The 20,287-nt window shown below is 40.3% G+C and overlaps 1 protein-coding gene across 7 annotated transcripts in view; it reads right to left on the bottom strand.

The window, feature by feature from the left end:
* dmd (dystrophin) overlaps window positions 1-4,209 on the bottom strand; it is a 350,545-nt gene extending 346,336 nt beyond the window's left edge. For all 7 annotated transcript variants that reach the window (XM_083937926.1, XM_083937922.1, XM_083937924.1 and 4 more), the window contains exon 1: window positions 3,988-4,209. In XM_083937926.1, coding sequence (XP_083794052.1) covers window positions 3,988-4,069 — 82 coding nt within the window. In that variant the 5' untranslated portion in view covers window positions 4,070-4,209. The remainder of the gene's footprint in view (window positions 1-3,987) is intronic.
* Window positions 4,210-20,287: the final 16,078 nt, after the last annotated feature.

Below are 20,287 nucleotides of genomic sequence, written 5' to 3'. Positions count from 1 at the left end.
AGGCAGACAAGAGGAAATTCACCTCCCGAGGCAGCAGAGGGGGGAGTTTACCTCTACCACTGATAAAAAAAAAAAAATTGACCTTGCTGTCCATCTGTCAGTTTCAGTCAGTCTGTTTAACTCTGTCTCACCGCCCAGTGGTCATACAGTATTTACAGGCGCTATAACAGGAAATAAAACCTCTGCGGCTTCTAACTCATCCAAGCACGCTACAAGAGATTGGGTGTCATGGTCAAACATCAAGCAAACAACAGGACATTTTTAGCCCTGGGTTGGGCTACAGTGGCAAGTTAGTCCAGAACAATTTAGTCCCAATTTAGCTCTTAAAATTATTTTACTGTTTACATGCAGCAAGACGAGGTCTGGACTGAACTAATTGGATAGTTAGTGGGTTAAATAAAAATAAAGGGTGAGTTTTATGTGAAGGAGATGTGCCCATTGTGGTTCACGGGATACACAAAACAGTGTGTTTTCAGCTACTTGGTTACTGAGCTACTTTTCAGAGGGAAATATTGTGCTTTTTTCAAATATTGTGCTTTTCAGATGAAGATTTTTCTTTACAATAACCGTGTTTCCATCAAGCAGCAACCTCCAGCGCTGAAAATGAACCCAACTTGGAGGTGATAGAAACTGAAGTTCCTTGAATGGCCATTTGAGGCTGGCTCAAAAAGTGGGCCAATCGCCACTCTGTCCATATTTTTGAATAGTCTGTGGTTTCCATTCACGTACTTTTATGTGCATTGTGATGTATTGCATTAGAAAAGCTGTACATAAATGGTAAAAGTTGATAAAACTTCAATTTAGAACCTCTGCTTCTTCTACTGGTGGATTACAGCCATGCGTAGCCTATGTTGCCAACGTGTGATGTAACTACACTGTAGCCCATTTAATACACTGCAAACCGGTTGACAGAAATGCAGATGATTTACATTTCTTTTTTTGCAACATTTCAAAAATTTGCTTAATATTCCCTTGACAACAGTCTGAATTATCAATTAATCAGATATACAGCATATTAGTTGTTCATTGTTCCACCAAAGAGACATTTCTCGTCCAAACTTCTCAAATGGTTTCACCTAAATTGAAATCAGAAGTGTTTGAGGCCCATTACATTAAAAAGTTGAACCACTAGACTAACCTAGCTAACCATATTTAAAGAGGTTGAACTAGCTTCACCATGAGTAGCTACGAACATAATATGCTGTTTACACAATTGGAGAGTGTTTGTAGACTGGACATGTATAGACTGAATTTGTAATTTTAGACTCTACTGTACTTTGCTACATGTCATTCCCTCTTTCTCTCCAGTTTACCTGTCAGCCTCCGGCTGTACGGTACAAAAACTGCTTAGGTCTTAAGTCTTTTTCAACAATAGTGTCACTAATTCAGTATCTAACCAAATGTGTTCTTTTCCGCTCCTGCATTATGGCGCTGAAAGATGGACAGAAAGTAAAGTTGACCTTTTGGATATAAAATGTCATCACTTCATCATTTTATCCTATTAGACGTGTGCGAAAATGTTCCTGTTCCTCCTGAGATATAACAGCCATGAGAATGGGACACACAGACGCATGGAGGTGAAAACATACAGAAATAATGATGGCAGCTGAGGCATAAACTACTGAAAAGTCTTATTTGACCTTTTTTTATTAGGTTGTATCATTTTTTCTTAATACTGTTATTAATCTTTCTCTTTTGCAACTTAAGTGTGTTAAAATCCTTTTTTGGAATACATGCTAGCACCAAGCCCCCACCACTGAGACTTCCTCGTTGATCCAATACGGAAGTGCCAACACTGCAGTTTTCCAAGTGTCCACTAGGAGCAGTTTGCACAATAGAGTCGTTTCTCATTGAGCCCCATGTTAAACAGGCCGATTTCACAGCATCATTAAACCTGTTTAAGGCCTGGTACAAAAAAACATTATTGTCTGTGTGTTAAGGTCATATCTCCATGACAACACTGAGGGGGGTGAATTTTTTTGTACTAGGCTAGTTTTTATTTTATTGGAGGTTAAAGTTTATGAATAATTAGGGTTACAGCTAGCCGCTGGACCTCACTTCTCCTCAGAGGTATACGTCAGCCAGATGGACGTGTCTCCCTCCCCACAACGTTACATATATGCCCTCCAGCCCCCCGCGACCCCGACAGGGACAAGCGGTTGAAGATGAATGAATGAATTAAATTAGGCGGTGTCAAAATCTGACAAGATTGCGACTCCCGTACGCGAGTACGATTGGATCAAATTGAGGGAACGGACCCGACAGAGACACTAAGGCCATTTTTCATACAGTCCATTGCTAGCACTTAGTTAGTATCCTTCTCTCCTCTGCTTCTTCAATTTGGACCACTTCATCTATCACATGTCTTTGTCAAGAGTGATGAAATTCAGCTTTTTGCCTCAATTGCCCATAACTTACATATTGTAAATCTCTAACTATGAATACACTTCTTTTGTTGAGTCTCTCCAACAAGCAGCGACTCAACAAAACAACTTCGACAAGGTCACAGGCATCAGCTGTTTTTAGATTTGATAATACCCTGTGTCAATCTCCTCTTGCTCATGGGAAATGTAGTTCAAAATTTCAGACAGACGAGCGCTGTCAACATCATGATATAAAGGCAAGGAAATGTCTAAAATTAGCCTGCCGTTAGCGCTTTTAACATTACATTCATCAGTAAAAGTCAAATGATGATAAAAGTTGGATAACACAGGCACAGCTTTGTTTTATCACACACTTCATTTAAAGCTTTGAAAATAATGGATCCCTTCAGTGTGTGTCACACTTTTAGTTAAGTGCACCACTCTCACTTTGACCTGTTCCTCCATCAGACCGGAACAATCAACAGTCTAGATATAGCCTAGAAGTGAAAGGCGAATGTCAAAAGCAGATACACACTACAGCTGAAAAGTTTGGAATCACCTGTTGATGTTTTAGAATATGGCTCCAAGAGAAGAATCAAATTATATATTTGATTTCCCCTATGTGTTGCATGAGAGGGGAGGATACTGTTGAAACTTGGATTTTTAATTTGTTTTTCCAGTCCAGAAAAGCATACTTGAAAAACGATTGCCTTCTCCCCTCACTCCAGGACATTGCAAACACCTGCTTATTATTAAAGATCACCCTGGCCATCAATGGTTTGAACTTCTGCCCTGGGGGAGACACTACAGGTCCGTCAGAACATGAACCAGCAGACATGAATGTTTTTTTTCCTAAGGCCATCCAAAATATACACACATAATAACCCTGTGTGGATGTGATATGATTGTATTTGTTGTATGGCCTGGCTCCGGTTAAACCCTTTTTTATGAGGGAATGTACAGAGAATCAATTCCGTAGAACTTTCTTTTATTATCTAGTTTGTCAGTTATAACAGAAAAATAAGTACTTTAGAGTAGATGGTCAGGGCCAAAGTATGCAGCATCGGACCGGTGCATTAACTTACACAATCACTGATACGGATAGTAGCATTTTAGGCAATGTCGGAGACTCTTCTTTATTTTGCTGTTAGTCTGGTTGAACCATTGTACAGTGTTTTCTTACCAACGAACAAAACAAACCCTTTGTACAAAAGAAAAAATAACCGTAAATAGGACTTTATACAACCTGAAAGCACAAAATACCATTAAAACATTTGGAGTAGTCCTCTCAGCCATCTCAATGTACGCAAAAAAAACTTTAATGGTAGAAGATTCCGAACTTTTGTCATAGAATTATGAAGAATTAGACTCTTCGGCTGCTTCTTGTGTCACTCTAATGGGACAGTTTGTGATGATGTTTGTGGAGTTGTCAGGTGGCACTGAGCATCCTCAGCATCCTCAATAATAACCTGCTACATACAAAATCACATGGTCTCTCTTGTGTGCACACATCGATACACAGCAACACACACACACACACACACACACACACACACACACACACACACACACACACACACACACACACACACACACACACACTAGGATAGCGTGGATCTCCTACCCGATCGACACTTGATGATCTCCCCAAACTCGTCCTCCACCGGCTCGTCACAGTAGTCCTCGGGGCGCACACCCTCCGCCATCGATAACAGGGCACCGGGTGTAATAAAAAAAAAACGGAAGGGGAAGGGATGATTAAACGGACAGGTTAAATCCACCAGGAGGGGTGAAGAGAGCCAAAGTACAAATCCAGAACAGACAGAGGGAAGAGCGCACGATGTGAACACAAGGACCGAGCTCCGGTGAAGACGAAAGCAGGAGGACCGGACAGTCTGACAGGCACAGAGAGGGACAGACGGAGCGGAGCAGGTGTGCAGGGGGGCCGGGGGGGTGTCAGAGCATTCCCACCTCTAAATAGTCGGATGCTTGGCGCTAGTCTCCGCCGGCCCACGGTCCCGTTTGGCGGACGCCGTGCGTAAAACCCAACACCCGGCGGACGCATCGGTGTACACTGGACTATTTCCGCGCTGGGGAGATGAGGTGGAAGCCAAACATCTACCGTGGACTTAACTTTGACCTACGGTGGGGTGGGGACCATGTGACAGGCCGCAACCAATGTGAACAAATGTACAGTCACCCAAATGAGTTTAGTAGGTTAGTGACCACTTTGCAGTTTATGGATTTGGGTCACGGAGTTTTTAACAACACAGGCAGATGGATGACAAATGACTAAGTATTTTAGTATTTACTAGGTATCTACAGGGTACTTTAGAGGAAAGAAGAAATTACTTAAGCAATGCACTTAAACAAGGAAATAAGAAATGACTTATTTCACAGTTGTATGACATGCTACCAAAAAAGGCATTATACTAGATAAATCAAATCAAATCAAATCAAATCAAACTTTATTTATATGGCGCTTTTCATACAGGAAAGTATCGCAAAGTGCCTCACAGGGATGTACAGAAAAAGAGAAACATCAAATAAAATCAGGAGAAGAAAGTCAAAAGAACCCAACCCTCCCACAGTCAAGCACAGAAACACACACAAATGTATATACGTTCATTCACACATTCACATAAACACACACAGCCATGCAGGCACACAGATACACAGACTCACACCTACACCAACGCTAGTTGTCACTACAGAGACATGGCCGGGCAGCGAGACCTGAGGTACAGAGGAGTCTAGAGGAAGCTAAAGATAAAAGAAATAAAGATAAAGTAAAATAAAAAGTGTTTTGCTTTGCTCATGGCAGTTATAACAGGTTTACATTGAAGGCAAGATTTGAGCTAAATAAGCCACAGTAAGCAATATGCCACAACTTAGGTCATCATTTTGAGTACAGTTGGTCTAAATGAGCAAAGTGTTATAATAACCAGGTAAGACAATGCCATAACAATGCACTTCAGCTGACCTTACTAATGTTGTATACCCACTTAGTGTTCAGGTGTAACTTACAGTAGTACCCTGGTGGCTGTGAGCTGACTTCTGTTAGCCCCAGCTACCATTTGTCCAAGGAAAGAAGCAGCAACTCCGACAACACTACCTGTTAGCGTGGATAACTGTTGGTCTTCAAAATGTCTTTCAACACTTTTCCCCATTTTCTGCCAATTCCGGTGCCGGAGTTGGTCTTTATCTTCCAAAGCACGCCATGAAAAAGTCAGTGCTAACAAGCTAACAGCAGCGCAGTAGGATACTGATTTAATTTTCCCGCCCGCTGACTCAGTTAAATGTCGCAAGGCTTTTTTTTCCCGCCCATTTGATTGGCTGATTTACCCGTCGCTGCCTTCATGTGCTATGGGAATTATGCATGTTGTGTCCAAGTGCTTTTGTTGTCATAGTGAAATAAAACATGGCGGCCCCACAGACCTGTTACTTGGGGAAAACCTTTTCAGACTGTCTTATTCATCAGCTACAGCGAGAAGAGAGTGTATCATTATTTTTATTTATTTAAAGGACAAAAGAGATACCTAATATTATAATTATATTTTTATATTAATTAGTGGAATAATCTTCCACCTCAAAAACAGTGTTGTTGTAATAAAGTAGAAACTTGCATTGCGCTCCACCATGTCAGGTCAAAGGTTATCTCATCTCAGCAACTCCTGTATCAAAATATTCTACGAGCTTTCCCAGTGGAAATTGTTATATGTGCAATTTTCACGTTGGTTTTTGCTATTTACTATGTATTCCATAGGACGTGAATGCTACATAACTACATCAACACACAGCTATGGTCCAAACCATGTCTATGGTCCAAACCCCTGAGCTGAAAGCCTATTCTGCCTGGGACAAAAACAACAAAATCTGATTGGATAACTCTATTTTCTCTTTTTTCGCGGTTTTAGGGCACTTACACTGTCACTGAAAATGAGGCCAAAATTAGATATAAAAGAGATAATTCTTGTTATTAATTGAAATAAATTAAATATGACCTTTAAAATGCTGACACGTTGGGCCTTCTGTGAAGTCTGAGAAGTCCCTAAGGGCTCCCCTCTGGCATACTGTGTTCATCTGTAGTATGAAAATGATAAATTTTATATTTTTCCAGTGTGCTAGGCAAGACCCTGAAAAAATAACCCATAATACCTTTGAAATAATGTTGAAAAATAAAACTTAGTTTGTGTTTCTTTTTTGATTATGACCAATGTTTGTTGACTATGCTTTCGTTACTATATTGTTATTTGGGTGGGTGGAAAGATGGAAAGGCTATTTCTGGTATATCTGTGGCGAGAGCATTTCGTAATAGCAGTTGTGGAGCTTTTTGAACTTTTAACCCTTGCAATGGATATTGGTGTTGTGATATATATCTGGTCAAGACAGATGTGCGTCCTCCACAGAGCTGGGTCTGTCTGACGTTCCTGCCTGTTATAGGGAAGGTTTTCGTTGCCACCGTACTCTACGGGGGAATTGTTGGGTCTATGTAAATCATAAATAAGTCATAGAGTGTGGTCTTTACCTAGTCTGTAAAGTGTCCTGAGATAACTTCTGTTATGATTTGGCACTATAAATAAAATTGAATTGAATTGAATTGAATTTAAATAAGACCAGTCTTGAGAGCAGGCATAATGTTGCTGTCACGCCATTCTGTGGAGTTCCCAAAGTCTGAAAACAATGGAGCAAACTTTTTATTTGCCATCAATTATCATAAAACTTCCAGTATTCAAAATCTACACAGTTGATGTTTTGCACAAAAAGTTATCAGAAGGGAATTTAGTGATGAAATAGCATACAGAAATTGTTGAAATCCTTGTAATTTGTTGAGTGGCTGTTCCGGTGCTTCGCTTCCTGGGATGCAATAGGCAAGGTCGACTGATCCAATGCATACTGAGAACTTTTCCCTAATCAGTAGGACATCCTGGTATTTTTGGCGTGCTGCAGTTTTAGCTTTTATTTGCATACTGCATACTACATGCTACATTTTAGCCGAATCGGTATGTATGTCAGTAAAGTAGGCGGTTATACAGCCATTGTAAGTATTCTCATCAATAGGTGCGTATGATCTCTTATGAAAAGTTATGCACAAAAGTGTGTACGATATCTGACGAAATATGAAGCTCTTTTTAACTCTGTGAAACAGAGACTGCAATTCTAGAAACAAAAAGTGGCGGTTAGGTGTTGGCATCCATAAGTTAGGATTAGAAAAAAGGTCGTAGTTTGGCTTTGTACTTCCAGCACACGGGCATACTCAGGACACTGGTCTCCTGGGGGAAAGTCCTGTGTTTTGGGACCCATCCACCATCCCGACCAACCTCACTACACAGAGTTTAGCGGTTTTATACAACATCCCCTGATGTCCTCAGGCATAAAAAGGTGGTGGGAAAAAGACAGGAAAAACAAATATGTGCAATACACATGAATTACAGTGCATTACTTTTCTTGTTATATGTACAACAGCGAATGAGGCCAGCCTGCATTGTTTACAGTCCAATTAGCAACTTATATATATATAACAATATATGCATATGAATGAAGATATCTAATAACAAAAAGCTAAGGAGAAGCTAAATCAGTAGCCAATGGGTTCTGCGATTGCATTTCGGCCAATATTTTTAGATTAGATTGGATAAGATCACTTTATTGTCATTACAAGTGCAGCACGAGCAACGAAAGTAGGGTCCAACCAAATGTGCAAAGAGTTATATACATGATATATAAAGTGATAAATACATATAATACTGTATGGTAGTTTCAGTGCAAGTACAGGATATAAATATGTATGTTACAGTCAATAAATAATATGCTACAGTGGAATAGACAGTAGCATATTCCGCCTCTTTCGCTCTCCCCACTGACTGTTTACATGTAAGCAAGCAAAGCATACTCAAACACGATTGGTCAATACTACTCGGACTACAACCAGACCGATTCCACTACCCACATCTTGTCCCGTTGCCTTCAGATTCTATTCATTCATGATCTATGCATAGAGACTGTGTAGCAGACACATTTCTTTTCTTAGCTGTTCCTCTCTGGTTGGGAAGCGTACGGCTCACCGTGGTTAGATGGCAGCGCAGTTACACACTTACTAATATTAGATCTGCTGATAAACTGATATACCCACTTTGGATTTACTGGCAATTCAAAAGTAGGACTCTGTTACTGTAATGGCTCCATTACGCACAACGTGGTACGCATTCATGAGCCTGAGAGTTGCTATCATTAGACATGATGGAGTGATGGATCCAGGCGCCCACAGACTTCCAACTAGTACCAAAGTCTGCAGGGGTTGCTGTAAGTAAATGAGGTGTTCCAAAAACAGAAACCTCAGCACTGACTGGCATCCCAAGCAGCCGCCGACTGGGCGGTCTGGACTCATGTCTGGACAGGGAGAGGTGGTGTGTGTGTGGGTGGGCTTCTGGCTTACATCGTTCAGCTGCTCTACTTGGTGATATTAAGATGAATTAAACTCTTTAAATTTACAGTTATACGCTCTCTGTTCTGTTCATATTGGCTTCACTTTCTCATTATTTTGGAAATTCAACCTTTTCACTGGCTTCTGGTTGAATGTTTCAAGTTTGTTGCAGGCTGTAACCACATCCACTACGTCATTGTACCCATCACTGCAGCAGAGGAACGACCTCGCCAGACTACCTGCACCAGCAGTGCGTGGTGTGCTGCGGTTTGGACGTACAATTTTGCAGACTATAACTTCATGTCATAATGATTGTCTGTGTGTCTGTATGTGGACGGATTTTGTTGCCACGACGGTGATGCAACCATGAAAGATACAGTCACAAAACTCTTCAGGAGCGTAGTTCAGATCAAAGTAAGATCCAAGTTCGGGGTGGCGGTGGCAAAGTGGTTAGAGCAGTCGCCCCATGTAAAGAGGCTGGCAGTTGCGGGTTCGACTCCGACCTGCGACCCTTTGCTACATGTCTCCCCCTCACTCTCTCACCCCATTCCCTGTCTGTCCAATATAATAAAGGCTTGAAAACTGCCAACAGCCAAGCAAAGGGGCCAGAAGTGCGGTTATTGGCCCCAGTCAGATAACCATGCTAGATACAGTCACAAAACTTTACAGGTTTGTAGGCGGAAGTGGGGAAGGAGCAATTGTTCCACCACTTTAAGCCCCTGGCTTGACTTGGCGTTGTGGCTGTTGTGATCCCATCCCAAGGTGGTCTCTAGTTTGTATCTGTTTTAGACTAAGAAGGTTGAGATTTTGTCCACAGTAGCATAACAAGTGCAAACATCTATGTTTTGTCGTTTGTGACATATTCTACATTGAAACTGTAGTGAAAGTGCTGTTGTGACGTCACTGTCTCTAAAAATAGCCGAGATGTTCCACAGCCATGCAAGTGGGGATGTCTAATTTTGTGATAGTCCAAATAACCTAAAAACTAAGGGCAACAAGGACAATTATTTGCTCGGTTAATTCAAGAGTAAAACCAAAAAAAAAGGATAAACAGGAAGGCACAAAATATAGGAATAAATAAAAACAAAGATGAAGGAAAGATTTTTAAAAGCCTTTATTAAAGTGGCGTAACCATTTAAATAAAAAAAAACATGTTTTGACCACTTTATGCCTTCATATGGACTGTAAAATTAGTGATTTAGAGTACCTGGAAAGCCTTCCTGTTTTCAACTTTGTAGGCATAGCAACATAATGTACATGACCAGGGGTTGTTACAGTCCTGCATTCCCATTCCAAGGTATTTCTGGAACTGTCCATCTTTTAAGACTAAAGTTTCACAGATGTGAGAACTTTATTTCCCTCATGTGTTGCATTTTGAGTATAGGGTACCTGTGTACTGACATTTTGTAGTTTACCTCATTTTGTGATTTTTCTAGTGTGAACACTCTACATACTGAAAGCTGAGAGTTAAAGTGTATCATAGATTTGAGACATGCTCAGTCAGTGGCTGTAGTCATGGCAGAACGTGGACAGCAGGGTGCAGTAAAGGCACAGGTTAGGGAGGAGGCCCCCAGTATAGATCCCTACTGTAATCTAGGGTTAAAGAAAAAGACCAAATTGAAGAAGATGCAGAAGATGATCCAGTAATGATCCAGTAGTATATATTATTGTTAGATCCTTGTGTTTGGGACCAAATGATACAGATGTTGAATGTGGCAGATGTACTTACTGTGCAAGGCGCGCTGCTCCTTAACCGACCTCCGACTCTCCTGGAGGTTTTTGGCTGCAGTAGGGTTGGCAGAGGCATCATTTCACTGCTGGGGCTTCCACTGTATCAGCCATGCTATAAAATGATCTCTTACCCAACTCAATAACTGTGCTGTATCTGCTTTTTCCCGTGAATTTGTGAATAAGGAATGAGGGCAGCAAAAAAAGTCACTTTCTAAAAAACTTTTCAGAGGAAATTTGACATTTCTAAGCCCATCAGCATTCAAAATATAAGTATATTTTTAAAATCTCAAGGTGAAAACAGAAACACATGAAGTCCCACTCCCGACACAGACTCCTGGGAACAGGCTTCTGCCCCAGGGAACTGTTACATAACCTTGCAAGATCCCTTCTCTTGCAGAGATCTTGACGTTCCCTGCAGTGAAGTGCGCCTGTCACAGCAGCAATCAGAAACCACTTCACTTCAAACAACACCTCATGAGCTCTTATCGTCACTCACAGGCTGTTTACAATTACCGACTCAGCCATAAATAAAAAAATACTCTCCCCTCTGTGAGGCTAAATGTGGGAATTATGTTAATATGTTTTTTTGACTGGAGGCAGTAACTGTTGTTTTGGTCAAGTGTTTGCTCTGACTCAACAGATCCTTTCCTTGTGTTCTAGTTGTCACTACAACTCCCAGTTGGCAGAAAGAGTCTTTGTTGAGAGCAAACTGGCAATAGATACAGTATAATGTCTTCATAAAGGGAAAAGTAGTTCTCACCCTGGAGGAATCAGGGTACCTCAGATTTAACCTTAAATATATATATATATATATATATATATATATATATATATATATATATATATATATATATATACATATATATATAGGGAATTAAGCAATTTTAGGGCAAGACCTACCACTGAAAACACTAAAAGTTTGATATTTACGTGTTTTTATTCAGAAAGACTCATTGAGATGAGATTTTTTTTTACAAGAGAGATCTAAAAACAAATGGCGTATAATGTGCCAAATACTAAATATATTTGTAAGTAGAACTTAAAAGTCTCAAAAAAGGAAAAAGCGCCTCTATGTCTTTCTTCAGTTAGTTACACAGTTTTTGCAGTAGTGAGGTGCATGTAACTGGAAACTAGTCTCATTTTAGGGTTGGTACAACTTTTAAAGCTGAATTAGCCTGTGATCTGGTGGCACAGTTGTTTACTTTGAACTGAACTTAAAATATTGAACTTAACACTTGATGTCTTAATGTCGTACCTTGCTGCAGTGATGTACAGGTGTACGTCGGGGCGTGTGTGCCATGACATCACTAAGTGTGCTTCCATCCACCTGTTGTTATGCACATTATTGATTTGCGCACAAAAACCTGCAGAAACCTCATAAATTAGGAGAAAAAGTTAAAATATTACAAGAAAAAAATAATCTTTGGGGTGGAAAAGTTGAATGTGACAAGAAAATCTAACAGTATTTTTTACTTACGTCATCTTATTGCACTTCTGCTGCAGTGCTTTAATGGCCCCCAACTGGAGAACTGCACCACAATTTCGATGAGCTCTACACCTTACACTCACATAACAGTAGTAGATAGGAACGTACATCCATTCAAATTTTCTTTTGCCGATTTTCAGTTGAAATGCACAAATATACATTCGGATGGAAACTTGACTGTTGGGAGGGTTACGTTTATAACAGCCCACAGACAACACTCCTGTGTGATGCCTGGAGTTTAAGTTACTCTTTAAAAATAATCTGGTAAATGTTATTCAAGGGTGGTTGAAGCAACATTAACCACAGATATGTTCAAAATCCAGTGTACATTAGATAATATGGATTATGTGGGGATTTTCTGTTATTAACGCAGAAACAAGCATACATTTAGTCTTTTTGGAGTTTAAATCAAGCTTTAAGTTATTAGACTACAACCGGGGAGAGCCCACAGCAGATGGCAAAGAAGATTGCATCATCGACATAAAAACAGACATTATATGTAATTAAACGTACACATTTACGCCTTAAATGCATTAATTACATTACTATATTAATATTGTAAAAAAAGAACACACCTTATTTGGAAACAAACACCCTAACCAGAATATATTAATCTATATGTGTTTTTAAAAGTAGTAATCCACCTCTGGGAACTCATCTCCCAGAGTTCCTTTGGGAAACAGTGTCGACTGTATGAGGTCAGGGGATCGGCAGCTCTCACCTGTGCAATGCATTGTTATGCCTGCACACAATCCACACCGATAAAGAGAAAAGTGTAAGGAGAAGTGGAACAACCTAAAAAGTTCCACTAACTGTGCGCCGCATTTGATTTGAGCTCAGTCCCCTTTGTTTTAACTCAGTGCATTTTTGCAGTGTATACTGAGCTAAATTTAGCTAACAACACCTCTGCTCCTGTAAGATAATACTTAAACATAAAATAAGCATGACATAAAGCATTTCAGAGCTGAATAAAGATGACAAAAGACAGAAGAGGTGACAACAAAATGAGACAAAGAGTGAGACGCAGACGGTCTGTTCAGTGCTTTAATGTGCCAACGTACAAAGAGATAAATGCTGATTACTGACATCTCTACAATGGCATCTAAAACATGCCAACACATGCACACACACACACACACACACACACACACGCTTTCTCTGTCAAACACACTCTTCCTCTGTCTCTCTCCCACACGCACACATTTATACACACTTCCTAAATCCCTATGCACATCATTAGACAGTGTTTCTCTCCAGTCTACTGGGAGATGATGCATACAACAGAGCTGTCTCTACTTTTCATCAGGAAATTAATAACCAAACAAATGCTAATAACTACAAGTCAGACCTGGGCTAAAACATACAAGGTACCAGTCAGACAACCCGGGGCCACAAATAACAGATCAAACATATTTAAGGGTGTTTCTGTAGAAAGCTCATTGGTTTCCCATAGATATTAAACTGAGGAGCCTAACACAAATAATTGTATTCGCCCGTTGAAGTGCTTCATTAAAAATCAAAGCATGTAGGTCATTTTTGAAACTGGTGCAACCATATTTGCATTGTCATTTAGAATCAGAGACTCATTATTACAACTGACATGGCATTGATTTCACTTCCTAATTAAGAAATCAAAACACGCAGCAGCTTTAAATGCTTCTGGGCAGCAGCTTTAAGTATTAAGGGTATGTTTGTTTTATGTATGTAGCATGGTCAGTTTGTCTCTTAGATAGAAGATGTCCAGCAGCTGCACAATGTTACACTGCCGTGGTGAAATAAAGTGGTAAATCTTTGATCTAAAAGGGAATTCATCTCCTTCAGAGAGTTCTCTGTACATCAAATATCAGTTTCAGAGTGGCTTCTGACAATAATTCTGCACAAAATACATACAAACCCATGGTGTTTTTTTATTCTGAGAGTATCAAATAGTTTTTTAAGTCCTGTAAATTTGAACCCAGGTCTGTTACAGTGTTAGTACCTAAGAGTCCTCTACACCACCAATGCACAGAGACGTTTCTAGGTAGCAAAAACACCCTCACTAAGCTGTGATCGTACAGTATTACACACAGTAGCAGCCGAATATCGTACCGGTGGTGATAATCTCTATCCCAGCACTGCCCAACAGCACCGAGTCAGGTGACGAAGTGCTTCATCCGTGACCTGACAGAAAACCCGGTGACCCAACAAAGTTGAACACTGATTAAACGGAGCCCCATCACTGAACACGGAGACACTGTGACATCTTTCAAACTGATAAAATACTGAAGAGCAGGGTCACATGCTGAAAAGCACCCACTGACCCATATAGCTGGTATGACTAATGGAATAATGGCTGTAACAGTGAGCACTCTTTCTCTTTTCACTCAGTGCTAAATAAAAAGATGGGCAAACTGCAACATCTAGTCGAAAAAAACAAATATTCAGGATATTCAGGATTGTTTTCCTTATTCTATTATTCATTATTATACAGAATCCAAAGAAACTCATGACACACATGCGTTAGTTAGTATGTTGTGTAGCTAGGTCCCAGGCATTGAAGATGTTTCGTTTTCTGACGTTTCGATGTCTGACAAGTCTTCACTTTGCTGCAGACAAGCGCAAAAGGATGCGGATACCAGCTGATGTCGGCATGTTGAATCCAAGCCCCCACCACAGCGACTCCCTGGTTGATCCAATACAGAAGTGACAAAAACTGCAGTTCTCAGAGTGTCCACTAGGAGCAGTTTGCACAATAGAGCTGTTTCTCATTGACCCCCATGTTAAACAGGCCGTTTTCACAGCATAATTAAACCTGTTTAAGACCTGGGACAAAAAAAACATTCTAGTCTATATGTTTAGGTCATATCTCCATGACAACAAGGGGGGTGGGGGTGAAATTTTTTGTACCAGGCTAGTTTTTATTTTATTGGAGGTTAAAGTTGATGAATAATTAGGAGCGTGGCCTCTTGAGTGACAGCTAGCCGCTGGCCCTCACTTCTTCTCAGAGGTAAACATCAGCCAGATGGATGTATTTCCCTCCCCCCAACGTCACATACATGCCCTTTTTTGGTAAGAGGAAATGAGGCGGAGTTAAAGTCTGACAAGATGGCGACTCCCGTAGGCGAGCAGGATCGGATCAAGTTGAGAGAACGGACCCCGACGGGTATGCTGCGTCCATTTTTTACACAGTCTTTGGTTGAATCTCGCACATCAACACGGCGTCTGCTTACATAAAGCCGTACGTAATGAAGTATCACGTTTGAAGGGGTGTCCCATTTCGTAGGGGGTAGATTTCCAGCCCCTACCCCTGGTGGCTCAAGTTGTACAAATGATAAATGGGATTGGGCCTAAGTGGCTTAAGTCTCCACTAAATCCTGCCCACAAGTTTTTCTTTAGAAACACTTTGCATTACAGCCTAAAAATTACAGTGGAGATATTTTGTACACGCAGGGTACCAATGACAATATGAATATAATAAAATATGTGTTTATGGGTTATCTAGAAGCTGGTAGAGGTTCATCTCTAACATAAATCCTCCACTGGATCCAAAAACTACATTACGGTTCTCGGGTAGTGTAGGTACATTGGTAAACCTGTGTCCTTCGTTCTCCAACAACAACCATTTATACCAAATTATAAGAATAGGTGGTCAATTTGGGAATTTCTTGTTTCCAGTCTTCATGCTAGGCGAACCCCCGGATGAATTTAACTTCAGATTTAGTTTACAGACATGAGCGTAATTTCTATCTTCTTTACTAACACTCATATCAACAAAAAAATCAAATTTCCCAAAATTATATATATTCACAAACTTTACTCTACAATGTTTTTACATTTTTGAGGGGGAATAAAAATTGTAACTCTTAATAGCTACTTAGTAATTAAAAAGAAATGTAAATTGTTTCTACATCCCACAAAGTTCTCACCCCTAATCCCCTGAAGTCTGTTCCCCTTGTACATGTTAACCCTGTTATCTGAACCAATTAAGTATTGTATTGATACCCTATATATATTAAATCATTATACTGTAACTTTGGGGCTGTAACTGAACGGGTTATTGAAATCTTCTAGTGACATTAGATCTCAGTCGTTAATCAAAGGAAATGTGTTGATGTTTAGAAGCAGTGCTGTTGTAGTGACAGGCAGCACTCGTCAGAGGAAATGATTTTGTCTGATCACATCATCGTGTCAGTTTTTCCAAAATAAACGCACTGCATGAATCGCGTGGCAGCTGCACAGTCCTACATTTGTTAAGGTGGCGAGGGAGGCAGCCTGGATCCTATTTTTGGGATGATGGTTGCTTGAAAGCTCCATGATAAGTATGTGACAATGGAGAGCGCAGACTAGCGATGCTTGTATCTTCAAAATGTCATCTGGAGAATTCTTATTGTACATTCGACTCCATGTTCCACTTTTGAAATTACAGAATGTGTTTTTATGAGCGAATGGATGTCACAGGGTTAGAAAAGTAAGTCAGCCGACAAGGGAAGGTGAATTTACACTTCAGCTGAGAGAAAACATAAATACTGTACGTTTTTGCTTGATTTATCTGACGTTAGCTTTATTTTGATTTGATTTATGTTTATGCTTATTGTTACTCTGATCCTTTTCCGCCTTTGTATTGAAACTATTGCACAATAATTTCCCTCGGGATATATAAAGCTTCTTGAATCTTGAATCTTGAATCTTGAATCTTTTTGCGCAAGGAAAGCAAAAATGTGCTTCATCTCCTGCTTCATCACCCTATAAAATCTGTATAGCAGTTACAATAATTGCTTCCTCATTCATATTTATACCCAGAAATTGCACTAAACCCCTGGCTACCACTCAAACAACTGATGATTCGAGCCAAACCCTGAGGGCTTGGGAAAACAGTGGACATTAGATAAATACGGTTTAAATCCAAAGTAGCCTGTTGGGACATAAAAGCAGTGATTATCAGATGTTCTGTTTCGTAAGGTGTTGATGCTTTGATGTAATATATGTTTCTATTTAAATCCCAGCAACCATATAATAATACTTAGTAATACTGACATTTGATGACACTGGCTGATATTGACGTTTCCTAAGCCAACAGATGCATGTCAGGCTTTTCCCACTAAAATCTACACACCCTCCGTGCAGGGCTGATCCCTGACATTTTACTGTAGACAAGGAGACAGCAGTCTGATGTTAAAGGGGTACGTGTTGACCGATAGGTTGAAGCCACTTTTCATAAAAGAGATATTTTGACCATTTTAATCCAGGGGTGAGCCGTAGCAATGTAGGCATTGTGTTGAGATGACCATTGTTTGGCCTTTTTCAGCGGCAGAAGTTCAGAGAAATGAAGCGCGGGAGGGTGATGATCAGAGACCAGGGCTGACAAACTGTAAACTACAGCAGTGACAATGTGAGTTTGCAATGACAGTAGGAGATCTGAACTCCCTAGGGGGGCCCCACCTGACTCCACCCACGCTTGTATTGTTCTGGTTTTATTGTATTTTATTGTTGTTGTTGTTGAAAACTACTAAAATATTCACTTTTTTTACATTCTGCAATTTTTTTATTGGTGTCAGATTATTTATAACATAATGGTGACGAATTCGGGTTCAAGGGGATTCAAGATCATTTCTGCGTTTTTTAAAGCCTTTATTATATATGATAGACAGGAAAAAGGGTGAGACAGAGAGGGGGAGACATGCAGCAAAGGGCCGCAGATCGGTATCGAACTTGCAGCTGCTTCCTCAAGGACCTTCAGCCTCTCTACATGGGGTGACTGCTCTAACCACTGAGCCCCCCCCCCTCCCTTGAATTTTGCCCAAGGCCCTAACAAACTCTAGAATCACCTCTGGGTAGGCCTAGAGCGTCGCTGTATTAAAGACGATTAGAAACAAATGCACGAACCAGCTTCTCAGTATCATTCTCAGGTCAGTAGAAGTCTTACCTTTGCTTTACTCCACAAGTGATGAAAAGCAGTTTGTCTCAATTTTTTTAATGTTTATATTCATATTTTGAAAAAAAAAAACTTTTTTTTTTTTTTACATTTTGCAATATTTTTGTTGGTATCAGATTATTCACAATGGTGATGAATGCTGGTCTGAGGAGACCCCCTGTGAATTTTTGCCTAGAATCGCCCCTGGTGATGACTCAAAATAATGCTTTTTGCGTAATAAAGGGGGATTTTGGCACCCTCTTCTTTGCTCCGGATTATCACTCCTGAGACAGGCCAAACACTGTCCATCTGAACACACTGAACTTATCAGTCAGCACGTCCTCATACCTCAACGACAAACCATGACAACGTACACATGTATGACCGTTCCATTTTACACTGAGTAACAGTATCACGGTGGCAGTTTTAAACACTTGACCATTCTATTTAACGTTATAAAACTGTAACAGTTTAACATTGTAAAATCAGCCTACCACATATAGGTTTAGGTAACAAAACTTGGTTAGATTTAGGAAAAAAACACTCTAGCCCCATCCACCACCTGGACCTCCTCCCTACACAGTCTTTGGCGTTCTTACAATACGTCACCTGTCTTCCTCCTTTGCTCTCGCCTTAATTACTACCACCTTACAGTAAATGTGAATATGGGTCATAATAAGCAATCAGCTTCTTTTTAAGCAGCTTTTTTTGGTGAGGATGGTGTGTATCAGTAGATATGCTGATCGAGTTTATAAATGGTCATCTTCAGTGGCTATGTAATAATGCATTGATTCGTCATACCTGACACTTGATTGTGTCCTTGAAAGAAATTCGGTTATCTTGAGTGAAACGTACAATATGTAGTATTCCACTGCTATGGGTCTCACTATCAGACCAATGACAAGAGACTGACTTTGTAATGACACTGTGAAGCATGGGATCATCAAAGTTGTTGTCTATATCCTGCCTTTAAGTCATGACGCCCTTTCTAAGTACTATTTCCGGGTCCAAGCCGACCCAAGTCTCACATTTCGACCCAGTTGTTTGAACAGATGAAAGTTAAATTGACTCACTGAAGAAAGAAGTGATCGTAAAAGGTTCACAGGTTCGGCCATTGCTCGTTCATTCTAATGAAATAGCAGTGTTTCCAACAGAATCAGATGATGTTTTGGAGGCTGACCAATTAGCAAGCAAGCCTAACGTTAGCCAGCAGCCAGCTAGCTGCAGCTACGGTGCATGGATGTGCCGTTAGTTGCTTCCAACCTTTGCTGATAAAGTAACTTGTAAACAGCAAGCTGGATGATGTGTTTTTAGACACTTTAATACAAAATGGTTACATTTTGTACGTAAGTAATCCTTTAAGATTATGAAGTGCTTTTACATATATTCAGGGGAAAACAAGTCATGCAACGTCTACTGCACATTTTAGGGGTTAAAAACAAAAACAAAAATGATGTTTTAATTAACATTAAAACTAATATTCACCTCAAAAGACAAGAACTAAATATCAATCAAAGAACACGTTGTTCTTTGGCCTCCATAAATGAAAGGTGATTTTAAGAAGGGTTAGTGCATTAATTCGACATCAGTTAATACAGCATTTACATTTGTTGGACTCAAAAGCAGAAAGCACGACAACTAATTTAATTGTAATGTGTAATTTGTTAGATTGATTTTTTGTTTTCTTTTTTTTAACAATGAAAGAACCCGGACTTTGCAATGCCCTCCCCCACGCACACCTTCTGAAATCCAACCTTGACCCGTGAGTGTAGTGGGCTGCAGTAAGTAGCAAATATAGGGAGTGATTCTGGAAACCGCCCTCAAAACTAGCTACCACCATCTTGACAAAAAGACACTCAGAATGCTGATCCTAAGTTTCTTAAACTATTGATGTACATGTAAACACGCCCACTGTCTCTAGTGTGTATTGCGGACAATTTTCATCGACAAACAAGATGCAGAGGAACTGGACCGGAGGGGGAAGGATGCTCCGCACATCACGGTGCTGAGAAACTCGGCTCATTGGGAATCGAAATTTATCAGCCCTTTGGAGGCAGCTGAGTGCAGTCCCGTCTTACACCTCCGACCATGGCTAATCAATCATGACAGCTGTATGAGCACACCCTGTGGGTTGCCGCGGTAACAGACAAGTGGGTCGATAACAGAATATAGAGCTGGTGTCTTTATTTTACTCGCCCCCCCCCTCTTTACCTCAGCCCATGCGGAATCTATCTGTCGTATGAAAAGTTATGAAGCGCAAATGTAGCAACTGATCCTCTTCCGTGTCCTTGCAAAAGTTTAAGGGCTCCAGAGGAAAAAAAAAAAAGCCACAAATCCTAACTAAGCCCTGACGGCGGAAGGGGGATGGGGGATTTGATGTTGACAGGTGTAGA

This window comes from Echiichthys vipera (genome assembly GCF_963691815.1).
Source record: "Echiichthys vipera genome assembly, chromosome: 23".
NCBI lineage: Eukaryota > Metazoa > Chordata > Actinopteri > Perciformes > Trachinidae > Echiichthys > Echiichthys vipera.
Note: the sequence above shows the minus strand (reverse complement) of the source record. Positions and strands in the feature narration are given on the sequence as shown.